Source organism: Channa argus, chromosome 24, assembly GCF_033026475.1.
Source record: "Channa argus isolate prfri chromosome 24, Channa argus male v1.0, whole genome shotgun sequence".
Classification (NCBI taxonomy): Eukaryota; Metazoa; Chordata; class Actinopteri; order Anabantiformes; family Channidae; genus Channa; species Channa argus.
In genome coordinates, this window is record NC_090220.1 from 6,334,503 (window position 1) to 6,360,304 (window position 25,802).

A 25,802-nucleotide genomic window follows, 5' to 3' on the forward strand; every position below is an offset into this window, starting at 1 on the left:
AAGAGTAAAAATGTTCTAAATGACTTTTGTCCTATTAAATAGTAGTGAAAAAATATAATGGATGTAAACTCTCTGTACATGTGTTGCATTGCACTGTGCAAAGAAATTCTCCTTAGCTTACACTAAGATCAGAAACAACAGGAGGAAAGGGTCCTGAAACATTTATGAATTATGATGGCGCTGACAAGGAAAACTTCCTTGATCTGATTGTAGAACTTGCAATTGGTCTGGCGGGTCATGAGATGCTTGAAAAGGCCACAATTAGACCCGGAGCCTTAGTGGTTCTCCTAATTTATTCCTGTTGATGCTGACACATACTCCTGTCTAGTGGAAAATACTGCATCCTCCCCCAGTCAATAGCTTGCGGGTGACAAATAGCTCCTGCTTTACACTCCATTTGGTTCGAGGCAGCTTACACCCTCCTCCCTGTCTTCCCCGTTTCCATCCTGTAGACTCCATCATAGCCTGCCCCTCCTGTTTTTTCTCCAGGCACTGACCTTTCAGACTATGCCTTTCCTGGCCTCCCTGGCCAGTAGCTCCCCTGGGAGCTATAATGGACTCGGTGTTAATTGCCTGTTGAAGGACAGAGGCAGTTCTGCGCAGCCTGATTGTAGACTCCCTTGAGAATACAGCTGTCTGTTGTGCGATTGTTGCTGTAGTGCTGCGTGGCTAGAAAAGGGGACCACTATGTGCCTACACTGATGTAGACAGACACAGTGTACATAATAAACTGTTAAGATTTTAACAGATACAAATTTATTGTGACTGAGGACCTGACTGTTTATGGGAGCAGAAATCAAATTGTTTATGTGGTGCAACAGTGTACATTAATTTTTTTCACCCACATTTTTCAATTTATTGTATGTAAGTGAATATTCTGACACTTGAGTGAATACTCGCTTCATTTGGCAGAAGTTGCCCCTGCAAAATGAAACTGGACATGTTCCCATCAACACGACCTCCCCTTGTGGCCTGGTGTCAAACTAATTCATAGCCACAGACAAGGGCCAGAGAGAAGACATTTATCACCCACTCCCTAGAATATTTTTTTATCTTTTATTCAGGGGAATTTAGCTGTATGTAAGGTTAACTCCTTCAGCCCTCTGATTTGTGAGGGTCATTGAATAATACTTGTCTGCTGCACTGTAATTTCCATGGATACAGCCCCTTGTGTACAGCACCCCTCATTCATAGTTCGCAGAATAAAATACTATGATAGAGACAGGAGTGGTAGCTGTACTGTATTCAAAACTGTAGGTAAGTTGAGAGTATTATTTGCATTATTATGTTTATTAACATACTAATAGACTAACAATGGCACCTGCTTTTTGACTTAATGTCTCCTGCAGTCTCTGGAATGAACTTTTAAAAAAATGTCTGGGTGAGTGACCAGGTGAACATCACTTCTCATCCCCTCAGAACAGCCTCTGTGTGCATGGCCCATGGCTGGACCTTGATCTCTGTGATTTGAAGTTAAAAGTAGGTCCCATGGCCCTGGCGGCCAGAGAGTGATTTCTGCTAGATAAGGGCCCCTTTCATCCCTAGTTCATCTCTGAGCTATGCTGTCACGGTGAGGCTGATTCGCATGAAGAGCCTGCCTCCTGGGCAGAGCAGGCCAGGAGATGGCCATGCCAGGGATTTATTTTGACATGCTGCCGAATTCACGTTAGACATCAATGTGGAATTTCTCAAGCATTCTGAACACTGAATTGACCAAAGCAGCCATAAATGTTTTACCACAGCCATGAAGCAAATCATACTATATGATTTGGCTTTGGATAATTACATGTATTCTGTTTCAGCAGAAATCCCAGTATCAAGTTTTTATTTCTGTGCCTACCCAGCCCTATCTTCTAAAGATTACAGTTTTGTCTAACTAATCTGCGACTGCAAATATGTTTTTTGTGGGAATGTAAATGCAAGCAGACTAAGTTTTGTTAGCATAATGAGGATATGTTAACAATCAAGGTGAATAGCAAGTCACAAATATGTTGACAATAAACAAAACAATAAATCTCCCAGGACAATTTATTTGTGTCCTTTAAAATACCTGATACTGCATCAGGTATTCAGTTTGTCTACAGTGTTATTGAAGTTTATATGGTTGTGATTGTGTTCAGGTGCTGACAGCCCTTGGTTAAAACAGTTGTGGTCTGCTGTAATGGAGAGCAAATAAAGTCACTTCACATCAACAACTCCTAAAACTTTAACACTCACAGGGGTCGTTGGTCATAGTATGGCAACGTATAAAACAATTTAAAAAGTGGAAACTGCGGGAAAAAATGGTATCGTTCACTGTTGCTTATTGAGTGTGCTGCTGTGCAACACAAACACTGACAGTTTAGACCTAAAGCTAAAATTTCAACTGACGTCCAGTTCACACTGCAAAATGGATAAGTGATGCTGATTTTGTCTTCTCAGCCATGATGTTATACACTGTTTATTCCACCTCTTTGGTTTCTCATTGCAAAACACAACAGACACACATACTACTAACTGGTATCTGCCTCTATGTTTGTTCCTAATATACCAAATCACTGGAAGCATGACTGTAAAAGTTTAGCAGTACAAAGTGTGCGGCCCTACATTTTGACTCAATCACTTGATGTGTGCATTCTTATGTTTAAAATATGTTAAAATAATGTTTCAATTGAACCTGGTTTCTCATATTTTTAAAAGGGGTTGATATTTGAAAGTCCTCCAGTGTACAACAGGAATTAGATCACAGAGTTGGTTGGTTTTAGACTTGAGACTTCCACAGAGTCAACATGGTGGTGCTACCAAGAGATGGTCTTAAAAGCACTTGATTTCTCCCTTATGCTCACACAGCAAATCCTCGATTAGGATAAAGCAGTATAGAAGTTGGGGAGAGGGAAGATTTTTTTTGGCCTTAATCAGCATTACCATGCCTGCTTAGGTTTTTAGTAAAGCAACGGACTCCATTGGCAGCCATCCATAAGAACTGTAAGAAAGCTAATAGCAGGTGGCAGAATGTGTGAAATGGGCCTTTGGACAGGCAGCCACGGAGAAGATAATGCAGCTATTCAGGCTTTCTCTAGCAGGGGCCCCCTTTTGCCCAGAGCTGACATGCTACTTCACAGGGGCTCCTAAAAGGGTCCATTTTGTTCAATTTGTCTAAAAGCCGCTAACTTAGGTGACAATTCAAAGACTTTTGGTATTAAAGCTTCCTTAACCCACCAACTACTGAGTGGCTTTTTTTTTTTTTTTTTAATCTTGGCCTCTGATCTGTCCATCATTTTCTCATGATCGTACAAGAAAGAAGAGGATGAAGAAAAAGGACAGAAACTGCTGAGAGGCTACCCTGGCGTAAACTCCTCACTGATGTCCAGGCCATGCTGAAAAGATGATTTTAAAGCAAGAGAACTAGGAAAGGAAAGAAGGTTTGATCAGGTCCACAGTTGGTGCTAGGAAATGTGTCTATTTCCACATACGTAAGATATGGATTATTCAGCACTACTGATTATCCAGACTGACTGCACTAGTGAGCCTAATGTGACTCTCTTCACTGTAGTTTTAGTAGTTTACAGGAAGTCATGGTCAGACAAGCGTGATAACTATCTCAGTGTCCTTGATTACATGCATGTCCTTATGGGTATAAATACCAGATGGAGATGATAAAATTTTGTAATAGGACATAATCACATAGTGACTCAAGGTTCGTAATGTACTGTAACTCAAATACTGCAACAGAATACTACCGATATTACCAACAAAAATGTAAACAATGCTACTAGTCTTACTGCTAGCATCATTTTATAATTCCGTGCCAAAAATTGATAATGGTTCTCTCCCCCCCCCCCACCTTTTCCAAAGTGTACAATAAGAAAGTCAATAACTATTATTGTGGAGGATCCCTGTGCATTCAAGCATCATGACATGGATACAGTAGCTGCAGACACATGAAATATAGTCAATCTTCACAGAGCTGTGTGACTTTCTCTGGCTTGTAATCATTACTGGTTAACCATGCAACTGTCCCTGATGCACATGTCGAACAAGAACTGCACAATAAGGGTGCAATGAACTGTTAAAAGCTATCATGTTTTAAAAAAACAAAAAATAGAACAGAGTCAAGGTTGGGGACTATAGCATGAAACAATGAAGGAGTTTAAGGTTGAAATATTTCCCAGTACTCAGGAATGACTTTTGTCACTTAATAAAGCACAGCAAATGAGCTGCAACAACAATTCGGTAAATGACTAATGTGCGACATTTGTAAAATATATATTTAGATATAGATATAGAGATATAGATATAGATATATATCTATAGATATATATATAGATATATATCTATAGATATAGATGGAAGAAGAACATAGCAGAGCATGGAAAGGTGGGTGTTATACTGCTGCTAGTTTAAATTGCATATTCTAACTTTAAATGCACCCTTTCTTAGTATGTTATTTGGATATTGGACTAAAGGGAAATTGAACTTTAAATAAGCAATTTACTATAAAAATTATTAGTGTAATACATCTAATCTGATAAAACATTTAAGTTGATTTTGCAATATGTCTGTTTTACTTTATTTGATTTTTTGCTGGAGTAGGGCCAACTCATAATTAAGTCACAAAATACTCTTACAGTTCCATACAAATGGCATCTTCAAAATACATTCTCTCTAATTGACATTTAGAAAGCACACGAGCATAAAACATTCTGCCTGTTAAGCATAAGCATTAAACATAAGTAAATTTATACTTTATATGCAATAATCACAGATAAATGAATTCATAAGATAAGCACTCAACATGTCATTCAATGGTTTTTTTCCTCTCAGTAAAATTTGTAAATCTCATTTACGAATGTAAAATGTTAAAAGTCCCTGAAGATATTGTTAATTTAGATTGACACACAGGGCACATCAACATTATTTACTTATATATACATTATATACATTAATATTATATTACTGTATAACCCATATTTAATCCTTTACTTTCATTTAGGCAACAGTACTTTTAGTGCTTGTGAATGTTACAGTGCTGCACTTTTGACTACGATCATAATAAATATTCTCTTTAAAATAGTCTTTGAAAAGAAGGCCCTTTAACAAATGTGCTGACCTTTCAGGGCACATAAATTAATAATTTAATTATCACACATACAAAATGCTTCTCTTTTCCATTTGAACCTCATGTAAAAAGGGTTTAAGTATAGATGTTAGCATAGCAACCAATGTGGAATATGCTGGAAAAGTAGCTTTACCTCATCTCAGTCTTTTCATCACATTGGGTGTCTGAAACTTCTTTTTTTTTTTTTCAGCTGTATCAATATACTGTGCACAAGGACAGTATACACGTGAAACAAAAGCATAAAAAAAGGGTAAGCTTAAGTTCTGCTGCTAAATAATGACATATTTTAATGCGCAGAAAAAAATATAAAACAAACCCTACTGCTACTATTAATAATAATCATAATTAATAACAATGTTATTATTAGGATTATTAACAATATATAGCACTGAAAAGGTTACTAGCAGAAATATACCTCACTCACTCTCTAAATGTTGCACTTCATCTCAGAGACTGAAAATTTCACGTGGTAATTAAAATGTGTAGGTCAAGTCTCCTATGACACCTATTTCTACTGATACAGGGGCAAAGCACTGCTGCCTCTCTTTAATGTACCTCCTTCAACCAGGCAAGATTTAGAGGATAAAAGGTGACATTTTCCCCCTTTTTGTAATTTAATGCAATTGATCTGCTTTACAAGAACAAAGTTGGTTTCCAAATACTGCATGATAAAGAGATTAGGCCTTTAAATGGCTTTCTAAAGGCAATCTTTACTGCAAGCCCTAAAGTAAGGGCATTGAACTTTCAATTAGAATTTCTAATAGGCTATTGACTGGAATGTATTAAATGTTGCTACACAGCTATAAAGATCCTAAGAGAGGATTTTTCTTGATCCGGGGTACATGACCCCAAAATCCCGAAGAGTGAGATACACAAACATTCACCCAAGTCACCTGATGTGGTGACTGAATTGAGCATATGTTTTCTCTTTGCAAGTTCACATGGCTCTTATTATAATTGCTGGATGTGTAGATGTTTACTTTACACAGCATTACGTCGACCCACCTTTGTAATCTATAATAATTTCAGAACAGCCTCTTGATCCTTACATTGTTTTATTTGTGGTCAGGATCCTCTTACTACATGTCAGATTCAGTTCACTCTTTTTCTTGGCTAATCTTTGATGGTTCTCCAGGACTTTTTGTTTTCAGTCTTAATTTCTGACGTTTTTCACGTCCAAGCACACGAGCTGTTTCTAATTTTCTTTGACTGATCTCAGCGTCTCAAGTCTGATTTAATTGCCTTTAATGCCATATTAACCATTGTCAAAATATTTTTACATGTCACCCTAATTTCGCTTGCTACTCTGAGAACAGCATGGTCAGAGAACATTACATCTGTTTTACATTGTCTCTGCATCTTGCTCTTCTGTGCCTCTCACTTTTTCCATCTCCCAGCCATAATTTTCTCTGTCTTTGTTATTGCCAGCCTCTTTCTTTCTGTTTTGCACACATTGTAGCTGCAGGTGATTATAAGCTTTGAGAAAGCTGCATCAGGATACAATTTGTCAGAGCCTAACAGCCCATTCTGTTCTGAGGGTTAACATTCTGTTTGTGTTACTGTGCATTCAAACTCTAATTAAAACAACATTACATTCCCCATCTGCCAATCTCCCATAATCTTCTTTAATTGCTGTAATTAAACTATATTTACATGTGCAAAATACTTATAATTTAGCAAATTGCACTCTACACTCTGCACATTTAATCAGTGGCGCTGCAGTGGAATAGAGTGATTTCAGTGTTTTGATTTCAGCAGTGGGCTGGTTCTGACAGGGTAAGTGGACCTTTGCCTGAGGTCTCGCTGAGGTTAGGAAAACATGCTATTGGAGGAGTATTGTCATTGGGCTCCGATTGCATCTCGCATGGCTAATTATAAGCCTGAGCTTCCCCTGTGAAGCCAGGCAGAGCCAAGGTATGTGGGTTGCAACATCCATCTGTGGCCTAGTGTACTACATCTTTAGCTTACTGCTGCCTCGTGATTGACATCTCACATCCTCTTTCATTTATACAAAATGCAAAATGAATTTGCTGAGGTGTGTGTGCCCTTTAAACAGACAGAACCAAGATGAGGTGGTAAATACCTGGGAATTAAACCGGCATCTGGCTAAGCAACTGCTGGTGTAATGAAAATGTTAAGGACTGGCTTTGGTTGAAGAGGAACAGCACGCTTGCTTTCAGATTAATGGCATTAGATAGGGATTAATCTAGAATAGGGAATTTGTCAAGCTGTAGCTTTATGTTAGCACAGCTAATAAGCTAGTTCTGTGATGACAACCATTTCAACGATATGCGAACTTGTGGTTTATTTGGTCATGATTACCACTAAAGACCGAGGCTACAAGCTGTCACTTGGACAAGCTGGTGTTCATCCTCTCTTATTGGACTTATCTTTGACAGTCTATCTGCACTGTTAGCATTAGCTATGTCCTCTTGGCCTAATTATATTTGTGGTCCTGCCTGGATGAGAAAAGCCCCACTCCTACCAGATGGAACCAGATGTAACAGCTCAGTTTAGAGTCAAGGGTCCTGCCCTGGACGACCTCCCCCTGTGTTGTTCGGGCACAGGTGGAAGCAGACCTGACAGTAAGAATTACTGCTGCTGCTGCTGAGGTAACTGGTGTTGTTTTGTGACATTTCCCCCTCCTGTTAGAGCTGCTTAGTAGCTACACACCAGGAGTATGCACATTATTTGGACATACCACAGAGAAAAGCATGAGAACTTAGCTAAGGTTTTGTAGTTAGGAACTAAGTGTACTAAACCCCAAGTCTCGGATCTAATCCTCTCTAGATTTTAGTGGAAACTTTTCTGTGTAGTCATCATAATAGATGTTTCCCTTACTTTTCTGACGTTTTAATTGCTCATCCTATTACTGCAAGTTTGACTGACAGACAAAAGCGAACGATGATCAGATCTCAGAGTTAGAGGAGATGTTTTAAAGCAGAGAAGTTGCTGGCAGGTAGTGCAATGCAAATGATATTATAAGATGGACACAGCCCCAAATCCTCATTAGCTGACACGTAGTTCCTCTTAATTAGTTTCCACTCGCTGTAATTAGCATGGATGAGGCTAATCATCTGATGTGAAAGCAATCTAACGCTTGGGATACAACGTCCTTGGCCTCACTTTCATGTCAGGTTCAGACATTTTTTTCTTCAGGTACTGTTGCATCCTTATAATCTTTTTGTGAATAAAACGCAATATTTGTGTGCTTTTATATTTAAAATGGATTTTAAAAGTTTCTTCCAATATGGTTTTGTATATTTGTCAGCAGGTACATCCAATGGGCAATGACTCCCTTAGCTATGTAAAACATTAGGCAAGTTATAGTTCGCTGTTATCCTGAATTCACAGAACAACTAATAAATGACCTCTAAAGCAAAGTGTATCTTTGAAACAGGATTTTGAAGAATGCCCATCCATTTTCAGCTGCGCAGAGATTTTGGCAATGCTGTTTCAAGTCCTTAGTATTAGATGGAAAAGTATGAGTATTGCATTGGAAGTGCTGTGATGTTTGTGGCTTGTGTCCCAGATCAAAACAAGTGTGTTTTGTTTGACACAATGGAGCCACAAGAAGAACAAAAGCAAGTGATTGAGGATTGCGTTGTTGGAAGCACCTTCTGTTGAAGAATGATTGATAACATCTCTCTGCCTGTCAAGCCCTTGAGAGAGATGTTCCTCCCTCCAATGTTGCGTCCACTGTCAATCATCCTTTGTCTTCCGGTGGTTACTGTGCTCCAAGCTGTCAGTTCTTCCTTGTTTCCTCAGTGTGTCTTTGTTTTGAAAGAGCATTTGACTTTCTCATTTATACAAACTCTTAGACAACTGAATCAAGGATCATACAGTTGATGCTTAACTGTTTTACTGGGTGGAGTAACAGGATATGAGCTTTTGATTTGATTTTCTGCCTTGTGGATTTCATTCTTCTGCTATCTGTGTCTTTATTGTTACCAAATCCCACAAGAGATCACCTCAGATCTTAAATGTGTATCCCCATCACAAAATGTCATTGCATTTAATCTCTTGGCTGCAGAAAAAGGGTTGCGAGTGCTGGCCAGTCCAGGACTGTCTGTTTTTCCCAAGGTGCTGAGGGCACGTTCTCCCTCACTCCCATACTGCAGTAGAATCTACCCTGATTTAAAGCAGACCCCTGTTTATCCCCTCCACTCAATGTTATTATGACAGTGATTATTTAAGACTGAGAAAAGCTGAATGGGCCCACAATAAATTAGATCTGTATAGACCAAACAGTATCATCTTTCTGTCTTTCTCTCATTCCTCTGTCTCATATTATTTCTTTCCTAATGTGCTTTTGCTTTCCCGCAGGCTGGATCCTTTTTGTGAAATTGAGTGTTTGGCATGAACTTTTGCCATATGCCTGTGGGTTTGCCAAAAATTTCAGAACAGCTCTTTTCTTGCGCCAAGTATTTGGCCATCTGCTCAAGTCTTTAACCAGCAGCATTCAGGGACTTCATCAAGCTTGAACTGTGAAGTCAAACGGTTTCTTCAGCTCCCAAATCAAGCTAGGCACTGCTGTGAAGATTTACTGCACTGACAGTTCCAAGAAATCATACATATATTTTATTGTGCAGTACATAGTCACATTTATTGGATTTGCACTTAATGACAGCCAGGTTTTCCCAGAGCAGTTTTATGTCATTAAAATTATAGTATAGTTAAATTAGAGAAAGTAGTCTCTTTTGAATCATTTTAAATCACTTTTAGAAATAACATTTAGCAGACAGGAAATCTATGTGTGTTAGTTTGATGGAAAGTGTTAAGTATCTGCAAACGAGGGTGCAGACAAATGGCTGTAACAGCTGCAGTATTCATTTCCCACAGATATCTTTACTAGCCACGACAGTACCTCTTGAGTTTAAACAGGGCCACACTGCCACTTGCAGACTTAGGAGTTTTAAAGCAAGAGACTGTTGAACAATGTGCTGTCGTCTGGAGAGGCAAAGAAGCGAAGATAGCATTTCACAGGGGGTGGGGTTCATTATGTGGTGTACAGGACACCATTATTAGCCCCATTACACACACTGACAGCCGCACATTCATTCTTCTATACTGTACCTGCATTTTAAAGCCACCCATAAATAATAAGGGCTAAAGTTAGCCTCAACTTGGAGGAAGTGAAAAAGGTCATTATAGACCAGGCTGCTATTTGTCAAAATTATTTCATAATCTCCGGTCACAAGGAGGGTTTTTGCTTTCTAGTTAATTGTAGATCAGGACACTATACATACATTTTCATTAGCAATCCATTTGTTACTCTCTGCACATTCTGACCCTGTCTGTTCTTTGTTGTGACCACCAATAACAGATGCAAACAACAAGAAAGACAGCGCAAAAGGGAAGCTAGAAGCTTGTCTTAAGTGAAGTGATGCCATTCTGCTTAAGAAATGTATATCTGGTAAATCCACATAGATTGTTGCATATTTCCATTTACATTATAAGTCTTCCAACTAAAACTACACCAGTGCGGGTTTGCTGCCAGTCTATTGTGATATAGAGGTCACAGTGCCGTCCTGGTTAAATGTGCTCTGACTGGTAATCGGTGGTGCTGTGCAGTATAATTATCCCAGCTTTTATCAGAACGACCTCCCTGACAAACTTCCCTGGTGGAAGGAGACACCTGAGAGCTTCCACACTTCCTATCTGCCCTTGTTTTATCGAAAAGGCCCCGTCTGAATGGATAATAGAGCCCCTGTTCTCCCAACAGACGGATAATGGAGGGTGGAGTGGTCCTCTCTGGCAGAGTACTGCCTCTTCTGTGCACTAGAGAAACCAATACCAGGCCTATCGGCTGATATATGACACTAATACACAGGCTGACTGGGGCCCTAAACAGAAAAGAGGGATTGTTCCAACTTTCGACTGGCTGTAGGATTCATGACTCACAGGTACCGCACTGTCTGGCCCCTGAGACCGCTCTAATTGCTTTACATCTGTACAAAGGTTTCTTGTAATCGGGCCTTCTGCCTCCATTTGTCTTCCTTTCAGTCTCCTAGTGAAGGCCTTAATTGGTCTTAGTGGGGCTTTTTTTCCTGTTGGCTCCCAGGCCTGAGCAAGTACAAGACTTTACCTTGGGGGGCAGTGGGGTTTTCTAGTGATTGGGGAGGTTGGAAAGGAGAGGAAGTCAATACCTCTTTTACCTTTAACACTTTAATTAATGCTCTCCTGACAAGCAGTTTTTCCCATAGCTTCAGATGGTGGGGTGGGGGGACAGAGCTCCTGGAATCCACACAAGAATCAAGACTTGTGCTGCTTAGTGAGAAAACCTCCTATGCGGTCTTCTGTGGCCAATCGACATTTGCTGAGAATACACTTCTTTTTGTGTTGATTGTTAGTGTACATTTTCTGTCTGTGCTCTCAGCCACTTACTCAAAGTAGTAAGCATTTATTGCAAAAATGAACAATTTTAAAAAATATAATCTGTGTTTTTCTTCAATGTATCATATTTTTGGTAATACCAACATGTTATCAGTTAGCCTTTTCTTTTTTGTCATCTGTGCCTACACTCAAACAATGTGTACTGTAATAGTTTGTGAGTCGTTATTTGGCTCTTAGCTTGCATTGTAAATTTACATGTTCACACACAACTCAATGGGTGTGAGTTATCAGATCAGGGCTATACCAAGATAGGCACATTTCCCAGCACAGTATATGACAAAACTTATCAGTAATTTTGTGGCAGCTCTACAGAAAATTATACAGATCCCAAGAATCAAAAACACAATTCTAACATTAAAAAAACACTGAAGAAATGAAAATATTCAAAGTAGTCTAAATGAGCTGTAGTGTATGTGTAGCATAATGCTTGAATAATTAGCACTTTAGCTCTTGTTTTAACCTAAAGGTTGTTGATGTAACATGATTATTGTACTAATAGATACAAAAATAGAAGTACTGACCTTTTGGGGTCCAAGTTAAACGGTTTGGAGGCAATCCACCAGTCACAAAGCTCCACCCTCTATTTGCTTTCATTAAACTACTCGACAGTTTTGACTTGTAGCAAAGTGCTCCTGTAAGGCAAAGCAGATTCCCAGAGCGTAATGTGACCTACCTCACTTTATCTGACTAGACCCTGTTCACACTTGTCTTCGCCCAGAGATAACATCTCATGTACACTGCCCCACAAACCACTTTTCACATCTTTAATTTAAAGTAACATGACACATTCCTGTCTCTGTATTTGAATTCACATGTTAACTTAAATTATCTCCAGAATATGATTTATCAGACTCATTTAATCTGAAATGTCTGTCTGTTCAAATTCTCTTAATTGCAACAGTTTTTCTCTAATACACTATTTTATGATGTTTTGTGGCTTGGAAATGCCTATGTTATGTACCAAATGATCAGTTTGTAGCAACAGATCTTCCTGTTAAAGCTAAATGACTTCTAATATTTCTGCTGCTGGGCTGAACAGAATTGTTCTTTTCAGTCTGCTGCTCTATTTGGATCTCAGCATGTGCATTTTAAAACCCTGTGCGATTTAGCGAATAAAGGACAGAACGGGCTTGTGTCTGATGTGTGGGGCAGGACCCCTCAGTTGTGGCCTGTCCTCTGCTAGGTTCTGCTCTGCTGTGCTCCCTGCATTTCCTGCTGACTGACTGATACGAAGCTCTGCTGCCAGGGCTTAAATAGCAGCTGTAAGCGTCCAGCTGCTCCCTGCCACGCTCCACTTCTCCCCAGATGGCTCTGAGGCGTTCCAGCAGCCCTCCGGAGGAGCGCTCATGAGGAAAGTGTTATGGAGTGGCTCTCTGAAACACCAGGGAGCACCCTTCGCAGCACCACAACCACCCTCCTCTCTCTCCAACCCCCGGGCCGAGCGCCCAAATCAGGGGAGGGCTGCTCGTGCAGCCTCAATTGCCAACTTACCAACGGGAGGCAGCACAGATGGTGGAGTCTGCAGCATAGGCCAGCATTCAGCCTAGGGGGAGTCCTGGAGAGAGCACATGCCATGCCTGGCCTGGGATGCCACTGATATCCCCCAGGAGGAGATTTTACTGGCCCTCAGCAGATGACCAGCAGAAGTCTGGCAAGCTCTACTCAGCTCTGATATGGTGTAGTGAAATGTTTTTCTTTACCCACATGGGTCTATTTGATAAGTGGGTTGTTTCCCTGCTAACCCAGGAGATAATATATTTGGTAAAAGCGTACACCTTCAAAGTCATTGTAATGTTCCTTGACATCCAGGGTTAATATATTATGCCGTCTGTAGTGCTTCAGGGCAGCAGTCTCTGACCTTGGCTGTGTGTTAAAATGATGAATGGTCCATCAACTTCACACCACTGAAGCAAACCACAGGGTTCACTTAAACCACGATATTGCCCGCAGAGATAATATCATGTTTAACATATCCTGCATTTGCTTTGATAATATATAGATTATTTAAACGTACCCTGAGAGGATTTGGACCACAAGCGGCACTTAGACTTAATGAACGTAATCTCACAAATTCTCACCGCTATAGAGCACTGTGACAGCCCGTAAAAGTAAACAGTAGTAGTGTTCTAGTAATAGGAGGTGAAAGTTTTAACGATTTCAAAACATTAAGAGAACCTAAAAGACATGCTCTTAACGTACGAGCCATATAACCCATATTACAAAGTGACCTTACTTCTTGAAAATCTACTTAATTACTCAGCCAAAATGTCTTGCTTACTTATAATGCTTATAATACTGTAAGAATACTTCTTTATCTTTATCACTACTGAATGAAATTGTCTCTCCTGAAAGCATTGCTCTGCTTTTTTTTTTTCTTTTCTCTTGTGTCTCTCTCCCTCATTATTCTTTGGGGAAACAGGGGTCTTTGGTCTGCTGACCTCCCTGTTATCCTTGTTGTGACAGGCAGCATACATCTTAGAGGGCCTCTAATGTGAAACACATTCTGCCCCAACTTGATCAAAGCCAGGCTGCACGGACAACAAAATGCCCTGTAATGCCATATTTTGACCATATAATTGGAGAGTAATTATGGCTGACAAAACATGCGATTTTTCTCTTTCCCTCCCTGGCTCTTTTTCCTTTCCAGTGTCTCTAGGCTGTAAGAAATCCCAAAGAAGGTTTGTCATAAACTATGTGGGATATTGTGTGCTGAGTTAGCTTGAAAGCTCTTGAGTAGAGCTGATGGAAGGCCAGCTTTTATTGGAGAATGATGGCTTATTCAGAGACACTATAACAACACACACGGGTAGCAGTAGACAAAAGCCTAGAAAAACACCAGCGCACCACATGACCGTCGACACTTACTCATTGACATTGCACCAGTCTCTTGACAAAGCAGTGTACTTACTCTTTTTGGATTTTAGATGGTTCGCATCTATTCTGTTGTCTCTGATAACAGTCCCTATTTTGGTGGTAGCGTGGTTTCTACTTGGTCAAGTTACACATTGTCCTAGACAGTAAATCACTATATAAATGTTAGAGGAACGGACCTGGAAATGTCGGCAACAGGAAAACGCTTTTCATAAAAAATAAAGGTACTTAGATACTTAGCAAACACTGTTGTTGAGTAAAATATTTTTTTAAGTGTTGGTAATATACATGTTAGTAATAATTTCAGCTGAGGAATAGAAGAAAAAACTTTGACAGATTTTAGATTTTCATTGGTAATTTGATGCAGATGTTGGTATTTTGTTGTGTTTACCATTGCAGTGGTTGTCCCAGATTGCTGGGCAAACATTTTTATCCTTGGGCAGCCTTGAGTACTCTGTATTAACACAGAGCCTTTGGTCCTGAGCTCTGTGGTATTTTGTTGTGTAGCAGTCAAACAAAAAACATATGAAACACTGCAAAATCAGAAAACCGTTTTGGAACACAGTCCTTTTTATTGTATAAATGTGTGGCTACCTTCAGGATCCAGCAGCTATCTGAGCATGAATTAAGACACAAATTCTCACTGTCATCCTGTGATAATCTGGTATGATTCTATCAACAGGCAATGGACAAAACCTGGAATTATTTCTAAAAAGTAGAGGTAAGGAGCTTGCACAAACATCTAGATTTTCCAGAGTTGAGGCTTTTTTTTCTTAACAAAAGTCATCAAGTTATGTCAGATCATTTTGTCAAAAGGTGCTCTACCTACAGTTGGCCTTAGTCCCTTCACCTCTGGTTTCAGGCCACACATCCATTTTATTTGTCAGCAGGATAAATCAAGCCTTGAGGGACAGAAGGGACCTAGACTGGTTAGAAGCGTAAGTTAGAAGCGTAACTGTACTGCTGCTATTGTGTGAGGTGGTGAATGTCAGATGGCTGGTCCATGGCTTACTGCCCGATATCATGCTCTACCACTTAGCATGCTAATTAATCCCAACCAAAGGGCCGTGTCAGTCACCCCACGCTCCACCAGGGATGCTCCCACTGGGCTCATCCTGCTTTAATTGAGCACGTTTTTCAGGAGCCTGCTGTCTCTGGGATTACATGAGATCCCTCTAATTCATCCAGCCTGCCGCCAGCGTGGGCAAACCGAACAAGCGAGGGAGGGGGCAAGATGAGATGTAGAGCTGGGAAATGTATAAATAAACCAAACAAACAAACAAAAAACCAGACTGAGTGTTTATTAACACCCCTGGGATGAAAAAGGAGGTGAGTGCAGGAAATCATTAGCACAGGAGAGTCAAACTAGGCTCGTTTGATCTCACTGATCGAGGAGCAAATGTAATTTAGCGCACTGCAAGTAATTTGTTTTAGGAGTTAGCATGGGTTCCTTTTAATTTCATTTTGCCTTGCATCAGTCTTTCAAATTAAATATTTTTATTTAGTACAAAGGAGATCTTTGTGAGTCTGGCGGCTCAAAGACCAGCCCTCAACAACAGCTAATGTTTATTCATCTTTGCTTGTTTGCATGTGTGCTAGACAGAATCTTGACAGGAGTGTGCTGTGTTGGCTTTGAGCACTTTCTGTATAATGAGGCAACTCAGATGTACACTGTGACAGCTAGCAGATCATAGTAGCAGAATAACAAAGTGTTTTTGTCACAGCAGCTCTAATTATTTGGAAGACAGGGCTGAAGAGGCTGCATCTGTTACGGTGTCTCACCTTATGTCCTCATATGACTGAAAGTTGTTGAGTGTGCAGTCTCTTTATGAAATCCAGACACAGTTTTCAAGCCCTTAACCATGCCTACCTTATTACATCAAGCATTCCTTAAAAATATCCCACGGAAACCAACTTGTCAGAGTACATTTTTATCAGTAATTTACAAAAGAGTGTAGGGTGTGGCATTTCGAGATTGTCCTCCTTGGAAATACAGGAGTCTATGTCGTTTCTACCTGCAAAACACAGGACTTTTACACACGAGACCGGAGTCCAGTGCAAGACAGTAAAATCATTACCTTCTTAAGGTCACAATTCACGTACCGATTAATAGGGCAGACCACGACATTTTTATTAACCCTAATATATTTAGGTTTAGTACTCAAAGCTGACCTAACCCTGATGTTTTTGTGCCTAACCCTAACCTAACTGCTGTGTGTGCATATTTTAAAACCCACATTTGAAAGTGTTTAAAGCAAAACATGACGGTGAAACTGGCTCTATTGAAGGGAACGGTATCCACCATTTTCTGTGGGGTGTCGTAAGGGGTGCAATTTCAAGAGATGCCTGCTTTCTACTTGGTAGCGATGTTTTAACAAACAGATTGATTCATGTCAGAGGACTTTAGTTGGAGGACTCATGGGGTTGACTATCTTGGTCAGTGTCTCCACTTAATTGCTGCTACCACCTCGTGACACAGGGGAAGCTTTCACCTGAATCGGGGAAGAAAGAGTCGGCTTATCAACAGGAGATGCCTGGGACATTGCTGCTCTGAAGCCCCTTATCTGCCTTGTGTTCACACGGCATGGAGTCTGAGCACCTGCTCTTGCTGCCAGCACAAATGTGAAATGCTCTTTTCTGGTAACAGAGAAACAGAGACACGAAACAGGGTGGACGGAGGGTGAGCAGCAATCTGTGGACACATTGGTAGCCATTTTGGGTGCAGAGGCAGCATGTTCTCTCGTCACAGCATTGCAATCCTTTAAGGGATTTCAGATCTTCAAATCTTCTCTAATTAGACATTATTATATAAGTGTGTATAAGATTTCAGCCATTTTCAAAATGTTGCATTTCTAGTTACCGTTTCTAGTTACTAGTGTGAGAGCTCTGACAGAATTTTGGTTGTGCCCCCGGAAGGGGCTGTAGGAGTTGTTAGCATTGACAGCGCTGGTCTTTATGCATGAGACTTCCAGGCAGATTGTTGGCAAAACTGGACAGTCTCCTTGAGATAGGTGTCAGTGGGCTGCAAGCCTCAGAACCCTCTCTTTCTCCTCCCCAACCTTGTTCACTTTCTCATCATGGCGGACCGAGAAAAAGCTTTATGGAGCCAAATAATGATACGCGTTGAATGTGCAGCACTGGTGTGATTGTTAACGGCGGCAGCCGCGCAGATAGCCTGGATGATGGAAAATCAGTGGGACCTCATTTTGGTTTGCCAGCATGAATATTAATGGCTCGTTTCCAGGCCATGGCTAATGATGAGGAAAATTCCCTAATAAAAACTTGATGTGATGGGCAACGACCCGCAGGGTCACTGGAGACAGTCAAAGTTAATAGTGTGCCATCAGGTGTGAGGAGTTAAGTGATTAGAGGCACAGAACCTAATCCTGATGTTTTTCTCCCCCCTCAGCTAAGAGTCAGTGAGGAGGGAGGGTTGGACCTGGGAGGTAATGGGAAAAGATGAGGTTTATATCTCCTGACAAGCAAAGGCTTTCAGCTTGTTGTTAAGCATGCTACATGTATTACATGAATTTTACAGGTAATATTAAAGGTAGCAGATGAAAATTGTGTTCTATTTAATTGTTCTATCATAGAAACATTAAAAGGTTAACAGGATTGATGTGTGTCATCTTAAGTCTTTTGATACTATTAGCTGATGGGATAAACTATAAAATTTGAGTCTGTGCTTTTTTTAAAAATAGTGCTGTGCTACTGTGGCGCAGGAAGACAGAGCGGTTGTCCACCAATCTCACAGTTGTTGGTTCAATCCCCGGCTCTTCCGGTCACATGTCAAAGTGTCCTTGAGCAGGACACAGAACCCCAAATTAGTTGCTCCCGGTGAGCGTTGGCCAGCTGCATAGCAGCTCCCCCATCAGTGTGTGAGTGTGTGTGTGTATGATTGTGAGTGCCAATAGGTAGAAAAGCGCTATATAAGTGCAGAACATTTACTATTTACTTTCGTGGTAACTTACTTTGGGGGAATCAAAATCTTTTTTCCTTTTTCATTTAAGTTGGTTTTAGTTTTAAATTAATGTCTCAATGGACTGATCGGTTTCTGAGTTAAATCAAAGAATGAGCACATTAGAGCATGAATCTGAGCAAGCATTCACTACCAGCTTTTAGTACAGCTTTTATTTTTCAGTTTTACAGATGCATTTCAGGCTGTACCAGAAAGCACTGAGATACTATACTACTACACTAATTGTCACTGGTTGCATCAGGTAAGAACATTGTCAAATTTCTGATCCACTTGCACAAAATATCCAAAATCTTACACTTATCCATTTCCTCTTCTGCTTCTTTTGGAGTAAAATTGATTGTGTGTGTGTGTGTGTGTGTGTGTGTGTGTGTGTGTGTGTGTGTGTGTGTGGCCAGATTGCCGTAATGAAGATGCCAAATCACGTTGTTGCTAATGTCTAGCATGTGGGGTAATTAAAGTACACACCAAGTTGACTTTTCTCATGGGAGTCACCATAACCACACAAGCAATGCAATTTGATATATGTAATTATCTCAAAATCTTTCTATTAATCTTTGATTAATCCAGCATCTGTTTTGTGCCTCAGTCCCTTGTTGGCTTATGGAAACAGAGTGCAGATATGGGGTGAGGCAAGGTGCGTGTTTGTAGGTGTTTGTGCTTACTTTTGTGTGCTGCAATTGTGTTTTTTGCCCATTTTTGTCAAATATCCAGTAGGTGCTTCTCACCTCCAGGTGCCCTGGAGCCTTGCCTGTAGCTGGGGCAAGCTGGGAGAGATACTGAACTGGGTGCTTGTGTAACAAAAGTGTCTTTTAGAAAACTAAAGTGCTGTACCTTTATACTGCTTTGTTCCTACTCTAGTCCTTGTCAGGTGTCAGGGTGGGTTCAGTGGGTGGATGGGACTTTTAGGTTAACCCAGCAGCAACATGTAGTTCCTTCAAGCATTACTTCAGTAGTATGCTGCTACAACTCCAGTTGAGATTATTGTCCTACCACGGTTCACATTCCTTCTGAACAAATATTTTCATCTAAATGTGTATCTGCATTTTAGACAATGCTCCTTTTAATTTGTCTGGTCAGACCTCAGCATGATGTCCCTTTGCAGACATTGCAGAGCCAACTCTTTGGTATGAAATTACTATAATGGAAATCACTAGGGATTAAACTACAGTATATGGAATTAACAATAATGTGGGAGCAATATAAAGACTCATGTTTTGAAGATTTTTTCAGATATTATTTCAGTGAGTTTGGGCACAGTCCAGTCAAATAAAAGTTAAAAAGAATGTACTCCAGAGCACAGAATATAAAGTTGTTATTGGAAAGCTTAATTTTTCTGCCCTTCTCCCCTTTCCCCCAACATTTAGTTCTTCTGTCTCCTTGACTGGAGTCCAGGATTTGTGGTCCAATAGAATATCTTCTGGATAAAGTTTTACATTTGAAAGGAAATTGCATTCAGATGTTGGCCTTCTGCATTTGGCCAGCGCTGCACATGTGGATCAGACCTGGTTATATTAGTCGAGACAGAAGTCTGGTCCTCCCTGATGAAACATTATTGGTTGCCTAAATAGGTGTTTGTCTGCTATGACTATATAGACTGTCTCTGGCACTTAAGTTGTGCTGTTATCCTTTCCTTGTGATTTTTTAGATATCAAGCAGATGCTATGGATATTAGATGTTCCATGTCATCGCTGCAGAACCCTGCTTATTTTAATGATCTGTCGTAGTCAGTCATGAGTTTCCTTCTGCTTGCTTCTAGGTGTGTTTACAAAAATATTTTTTATAATTACCTTTTTCATGTTATGTTTCTCTGCTGGACTTAATTTTAAAGTCATTCCAGACTTTGAGGTTTGACTTTCATGGAGGAAACCAGCCGTGTTGGTGTTCCTGGAAACTGCACTGCATCTTTAACTCTACTGAGCACAGTTTATTGACCATGGTTGTGTTGCAACCATTATTCCCTTTTTTTCTTTAAATTCTATGTAGCCATATCAGTTTCTTTTTTATTTCTGTGTTATTAGACTCTAATTATTGAGTGCATTGTGGCAGGTCTGCTGCTCTGGCTTTTTGTGCTAGAGCAGGTGCTGCGTAGGAAACCCTGAGCTCATCAGTCTCCTCCTGCCCGGCTCTATTTGTTGTTCCTCAATTCACAGTGGCAGGACTGGCAGATTGTGTAACGTGTTGGTGAGAAAGAAAGACAGATACAGGAGGTGTGAGTGGGGGATTTGAGAATAAGCATGGAACACGTCCCCATTTCACCATCCTGGTGCTCATATACTCTCCATGAATAATGTGGCACAGCCCCTACCCAGCGGTAGGCTAGGCATGTCGCCATATCAGGTCGTTATGTATGGTGGAGTGTCCAGCTTGGCGAGTCTAGGCACAGCCGCATTCTAGCCCCACCAACCCTCTCACCCTCAACCTGCAGAGAGGGACGCTGGGCTCCAAGATAGCAATCAAGACTTGATTTGCCAACACATTTCCAATGATTAAAATGTAATTAGCACAAGCGAGCACCTCCTCCCAAGCTAATTTTCACGCACGCTGTGACAGGCAGGCGGTCGGCGGCACCCAGGCCCCAGCAGCAGATGGAAGAGGATGCTGTGGGAGAGGAGAAAACCATTTTGCCATGTGACTGTTTGCATCAGAAAACTATCAGGACGTGCGGCTATATCAGGAAGGAGCTGTTAGCAGGAGGGAGTGAGGAGCTCTTGACGACAGCACATTAAATTGACACAGCTGACCCTGGCAATGGCTGCCATCCTTCATGCTGTCTATCTAGCTCCCAGGTATGCAGAAGGATTGGCTTTTTCCTTGGGCTTTAACCCCTTCAGCCATTTTCCTAAAAAAATTGGCTCAGGTTGAAAAACAGGAAACATCCCCTGTGCACAGGATGCTTTAGTGAAGACGATACCAATAATTAATTCTGTGGTCATGGATAGCAGCCAGCATAACCCGAGGCTAATGTCACTCATGGGGGGGTGACGATACGCTACATAACGAATCCTGATTTAAGAAGATCTTATTTATTAAAATATTAGATTTGAGACAACTCTAATCACCAGCCGATCAGAAATTATGAGAAGTCTGTTAAGCACACTCTGTATACACTTCCTTCACAATTACATATATTGCATATGCTTGTCAGTGTCTCGTTGCTTGACTTAACGTCTCATGTGAATTTCCATGAGAGTTTACGTTGGAGTTGGGAATATGTCATTCTTCCCTCGCACACATAATTGTGTGATGTGGTTAACTCTTTAGCACAGACATTCTTATGTGGGTAGCTCTGGCACTTTAATGTGCTCTGCCGCTACTGATGATAGGACAGCTGCATTGTATAGCAATCTGCTCATTGCTGCTTACAATGCTTTTCTATTGGGCCCATATTACTCTCAGCTGGAGAGGATTTAGTACAGGCATAATTTAGTCCTACTTTAAGACCAATATAAACAAAAGGCTTGATGCTTGGATGAAGCATAGGGAAATTTGTAAGAGCACTCAGCCAAAAGAGAGGCCGGGTTGACAGCAAAGGGGCAATCAGAAGTGTTCCGGATACAGGCCAACATCAACAGCTCTTAGAACTGAAGCTAATGTTTGACATTCCAGTGTTACTTAAACTAAACACTAGGGTCTAGCTGTACAATATAATGCTGGCCCTGTGTAAATAGCAGTGGGTCTTGGTAGAGTATCACTTTTCTTTGTCAGCCTCCGCCCAGGACTAATGGTTTCCTTATTGTTCATGACTGTTGCTTTAAATCTGACCCATTTCCTATGTCAGTCGGTCAGATTGTTAACTCCACTGACCTGAGCACTACCACTGTTGTTTTTTTGTCTCTTCACTATAATAACATAATTTCACTATAACATAATTCTTGTCACATTACTGTTCATATACCTCTGCAGGTTTATTCATACCCATACGCACACATTTTACCCCTAATCATAGCAATAACTATATTTTTGATCTTATGCTTAACTCCTAGAACACTATTATACCTCAGTTATTAATAAAGTTATTGGTGAGGTTTTCAACAGCCAGTGTGAAGCCGAGACTTTCCAGGTTTCTGTCTCTGTTTCTAATGTAATTCCTAGCAAGATAACAAGAAGCGCAAAAATTCCAGATATGAAGGGATTTTTCTTCCCCGCCTCAGGTTGCTTTATGCATGAAGCATCACATTAGTTCACTATGATCACTTATCAGTGAGTGACAGCTCTGACTTGTTTATATGCCTGAGTTGTGTTTTTGTTTTTTTAGAGGTATTTTTATTTGCTACTTTCTGCTATGCACTTGAGCAGAAGGTTTGAGGGAGGTTTGGCATCGTCACCAGAAGGACGATCAAATTACCTGGCCTTGCCTGTCAGACCTGATCTCAGGATTTTTTACTTTGCTCATTATAAAGGTATTTCCACTTTATTAAGTTTTCCCTTTTTTCTTCCCTTTTGTCACTCTGGGAAATTTGCATACCTCTATTCGTAGGGAAAAAGAGTAATGAGAGCAATATCTTTTCTCTCCCCCACTAGTCATGTGAGTGCTTCGTTTAGTGGCACCTGTGAAAGCGACAGGCACAGGGATGAGAAGTGAAAGAGAGCAGTTGATTAAATCATCATCAAGTCACAGCAGAGAAAGTCAATTCTGCTTGCCGTCTACAATGATATCCTTTTATCTTAAGGTAATGAGCTATGGCACTTTTGCATCGGGTAATACGATGAGTTCCATTAGCATGTTCCATTTGCTTCACAAGCAAGGGCAAGTCATTCCAGCCGGCTTCTATCTTGGCAATCAAAGCAATTGGCTGCACAGTCAGGGAACAGGAGAAAGGAGGGAGAGTGAAACAAGGGAAAACGAGAAAGAAAGGTTGGTAGTGTTTTTCATGGATCACAACACAGTGGAAAAACTAGAATGATTTCTATTATTTGAACTTCTAGCATGCCTGTGTTTCTTCGTATGTCATGTGCACAGACAGAGAAGCAGCTAATGAGTGCTTGGTTGCATTACCGTTGTCACATTATGAGACGTCTGGATACATTTGAGCAGTTGGGACTGCTAATACTGCTCATCAGATCTTGTCAGATTCTGTATTAGTCAGTTCTGTGTGGGCGGCCACGAGAGAGCAGTGCATGGTCGACGGGCCTATTTATTCACATGCAAGAATAGATGTGCAGAAATGCACACAGTGTGTAGCTTTTTGTATTACACAGACATTCATGTGTAATCAGAATCTGCACTTGTCTTCCATTACCCTTATTTATTCTTCCAGTTGGCAGCCTGACTCTCCGCTCACTGTATTAAAATAGGGGTGGAATGTTGTGGGTGGCAGAGAAAGAGAGTGAGAGAGACATGGAGAGCAGGGGAACGTCTGAGGAGTGTTTGCCCAGTGCGTTTATTGCCTCTGCATAATTTATGAGCTGCTGGAGCTGACCATCATGGCAGTGTGCCTCAGGCGGCCCCTGGGGCCATGTGGGACAGGCCTGTAAATTGGATGCTATGCTCCTGCTGAGCTCGCAAGGCCCCTTTTTACCATCCAGCTTGAGAAACAGACCAGCCACGAGCCTAGCCAGCTACCTTTGAGCTCTGCAGGCCCCAGATCAGCAAAAAAAAAAAAAAAAGAGATGGAAGCAAAAGAGGACGAAGAGAATGGGGGGAAAAATATGGTAGGGCCTTCTGTCTCTCACTCCCCTCGCTGTCAATCATTTCACTGCTTTCCTTCATTTTCTCCCAACCTCTCCTTGCAGTCCTATTCTCCTTGCCTACACACACTCACACCCACACACATACACACACACAGTGCCAACCCCTGCCCATATTCCCCCCCAGTGCCTTCTTCATTACCGACTCCAGTGCTTCTCGGCACCTCAGCCATATGCACAGCGTTGAGGGCCGCCAGTCACCCAGCATCACACTAATTAGTTGATAAAGAATTAAGTGGACCTTGAAATTGAAATTGGAAGGAAAAAATGAAATCTAACCATTTTTCCTACCTCCATTACAAAGTTTCATTCCTCCCCTTGTCATTTCTCCATCCCCAGCCTCAAGCTGGAACGCATATTATATGAAATTATTATTCTAGTGGCAGGTAGTGTTTTGACATTCCGGCTCATTCTGAATTTCTCAGAGTTTTCAGCATTAACAAGGGCACAGCTGCTCATGAAAATTTTGCTTTGTTTCACATCCATGTCCGCTAGTGATCTGATGATATTCACACACTGAATGAATGATGTGATAAGTTCATCACTTGACAAGATAATAATTTCAGCTTTGCCTTTCTTTTTCTTGCAGTGTGATACTGAGAGTGACCAAGAAGACAAGGTAAGCCTGCCATTCACTTTTCATACTATTATATGTCCCAGCATCCTCTACCAAGCATCAGTGAAATCAAAATAGTAAGCTTTCCTTTAACACAGTTTAATGTAACTAGAATTAAACATCCTGTTAGTAACTATTAGAAAGCCTTACGTAGCTGCTTATTAATTATACATGACTTAATGATGTGCCAGATCTTATCAAATTGTTTTAAGTTTTTAGAATTTAGATGACATTTATATGAGACTACTGTGACAGCCAGGGCTGAGGTTGCAGGCATTCTTTTGTTCAAAGTGTAAATCTCACTAGCACAAATACAATATAAAGTACAGATATATATATATATATATATAGTTCCACACATAGCTGTCTCTTAGCTGTGTTTTGTGTGACACACTTTTTCTAATTAAAAATAACACCTACCCTACAAGTTTTTCTGTTGTGATATGCTCAACAGCACATACTGTTAAGATCTGTAACATCTGCATGTGTTATGTTGTCCTATACTTAAAGAGATTCTCAGGTTTCTGATTTTACAGTTTTTCAAAATAAATAAATAGCAATAGATTTAAATAATAACCCAAGCTCACAAACTGCAACTTAAACAATGAAGAAATAGTAATAATAGTTTGTAAGACCAGCTGGGGTTTGGCCTGATGGTGGAGACAGTGAATTTTGTATGGAATCAATACATTTGGTTGTCTACATTATTAGACCAGGAGATACAATACTGTACACTGAGCTGAAACTGTAAACTTTGTTCTGATGGCAGCAATTCAGACTGTTAAAGGCCACATTAGATTACATGCTACACTTTACATCAGAAAGTGTGAATTAGATTCTTGATGTAAGAAAATCTAAATGACAAAAACCTCTTCTGCTTGTTACATAGGAGTGCATAGTATAAAAGTATACATTAGACTTAATACCAAAGGTTCAGGAAAAAAAAGCCAAAGATATGGGGAAGTGATATATTTATTATTAAATGGTAAAACTGTAAGGAAACTGCAAGGTCTACATCTACTCATGCATGCAAATTCATCCTCTCAGTGACTGAGCTATAACTGAGATAGGGATAGTTAGGAGAGTCTAATTGTTTTATGCTCCATCATTTTCAGCTGTCTCCTGAAGATTCACCCCAATTATTTTTGGTCACT

At 40.5% G+C, this 25,802-nt stretch overlaps 1 protein-coding gene across 17 annotated transcripts in view; it reads left to right on the forward strand.

Moving 5' to 3' along the window:
- auts2a (activator of transcription and developmental regulator AUTS2 a) overlaps positions 1-25,802 on the forward strand; it is a 284,876-nt gene that overhangs the window by 162,971 nt on the left and 96,103 nt on the right. For all 17 annotated transcript variants that reach the window (XM_067494282.1, XM_067494292.1, XM_067494291.1 and 14 more), the window contains one exon: positions 24,622-24,651. In XM_067494282.1, coding sequence (XP_067350383.1) covers positions 24,622-24,651 — 30 coding nt within the window. The remainder of the gene's footprint in view (positions 1-24,621; positions 24,652-25,802) is intronic.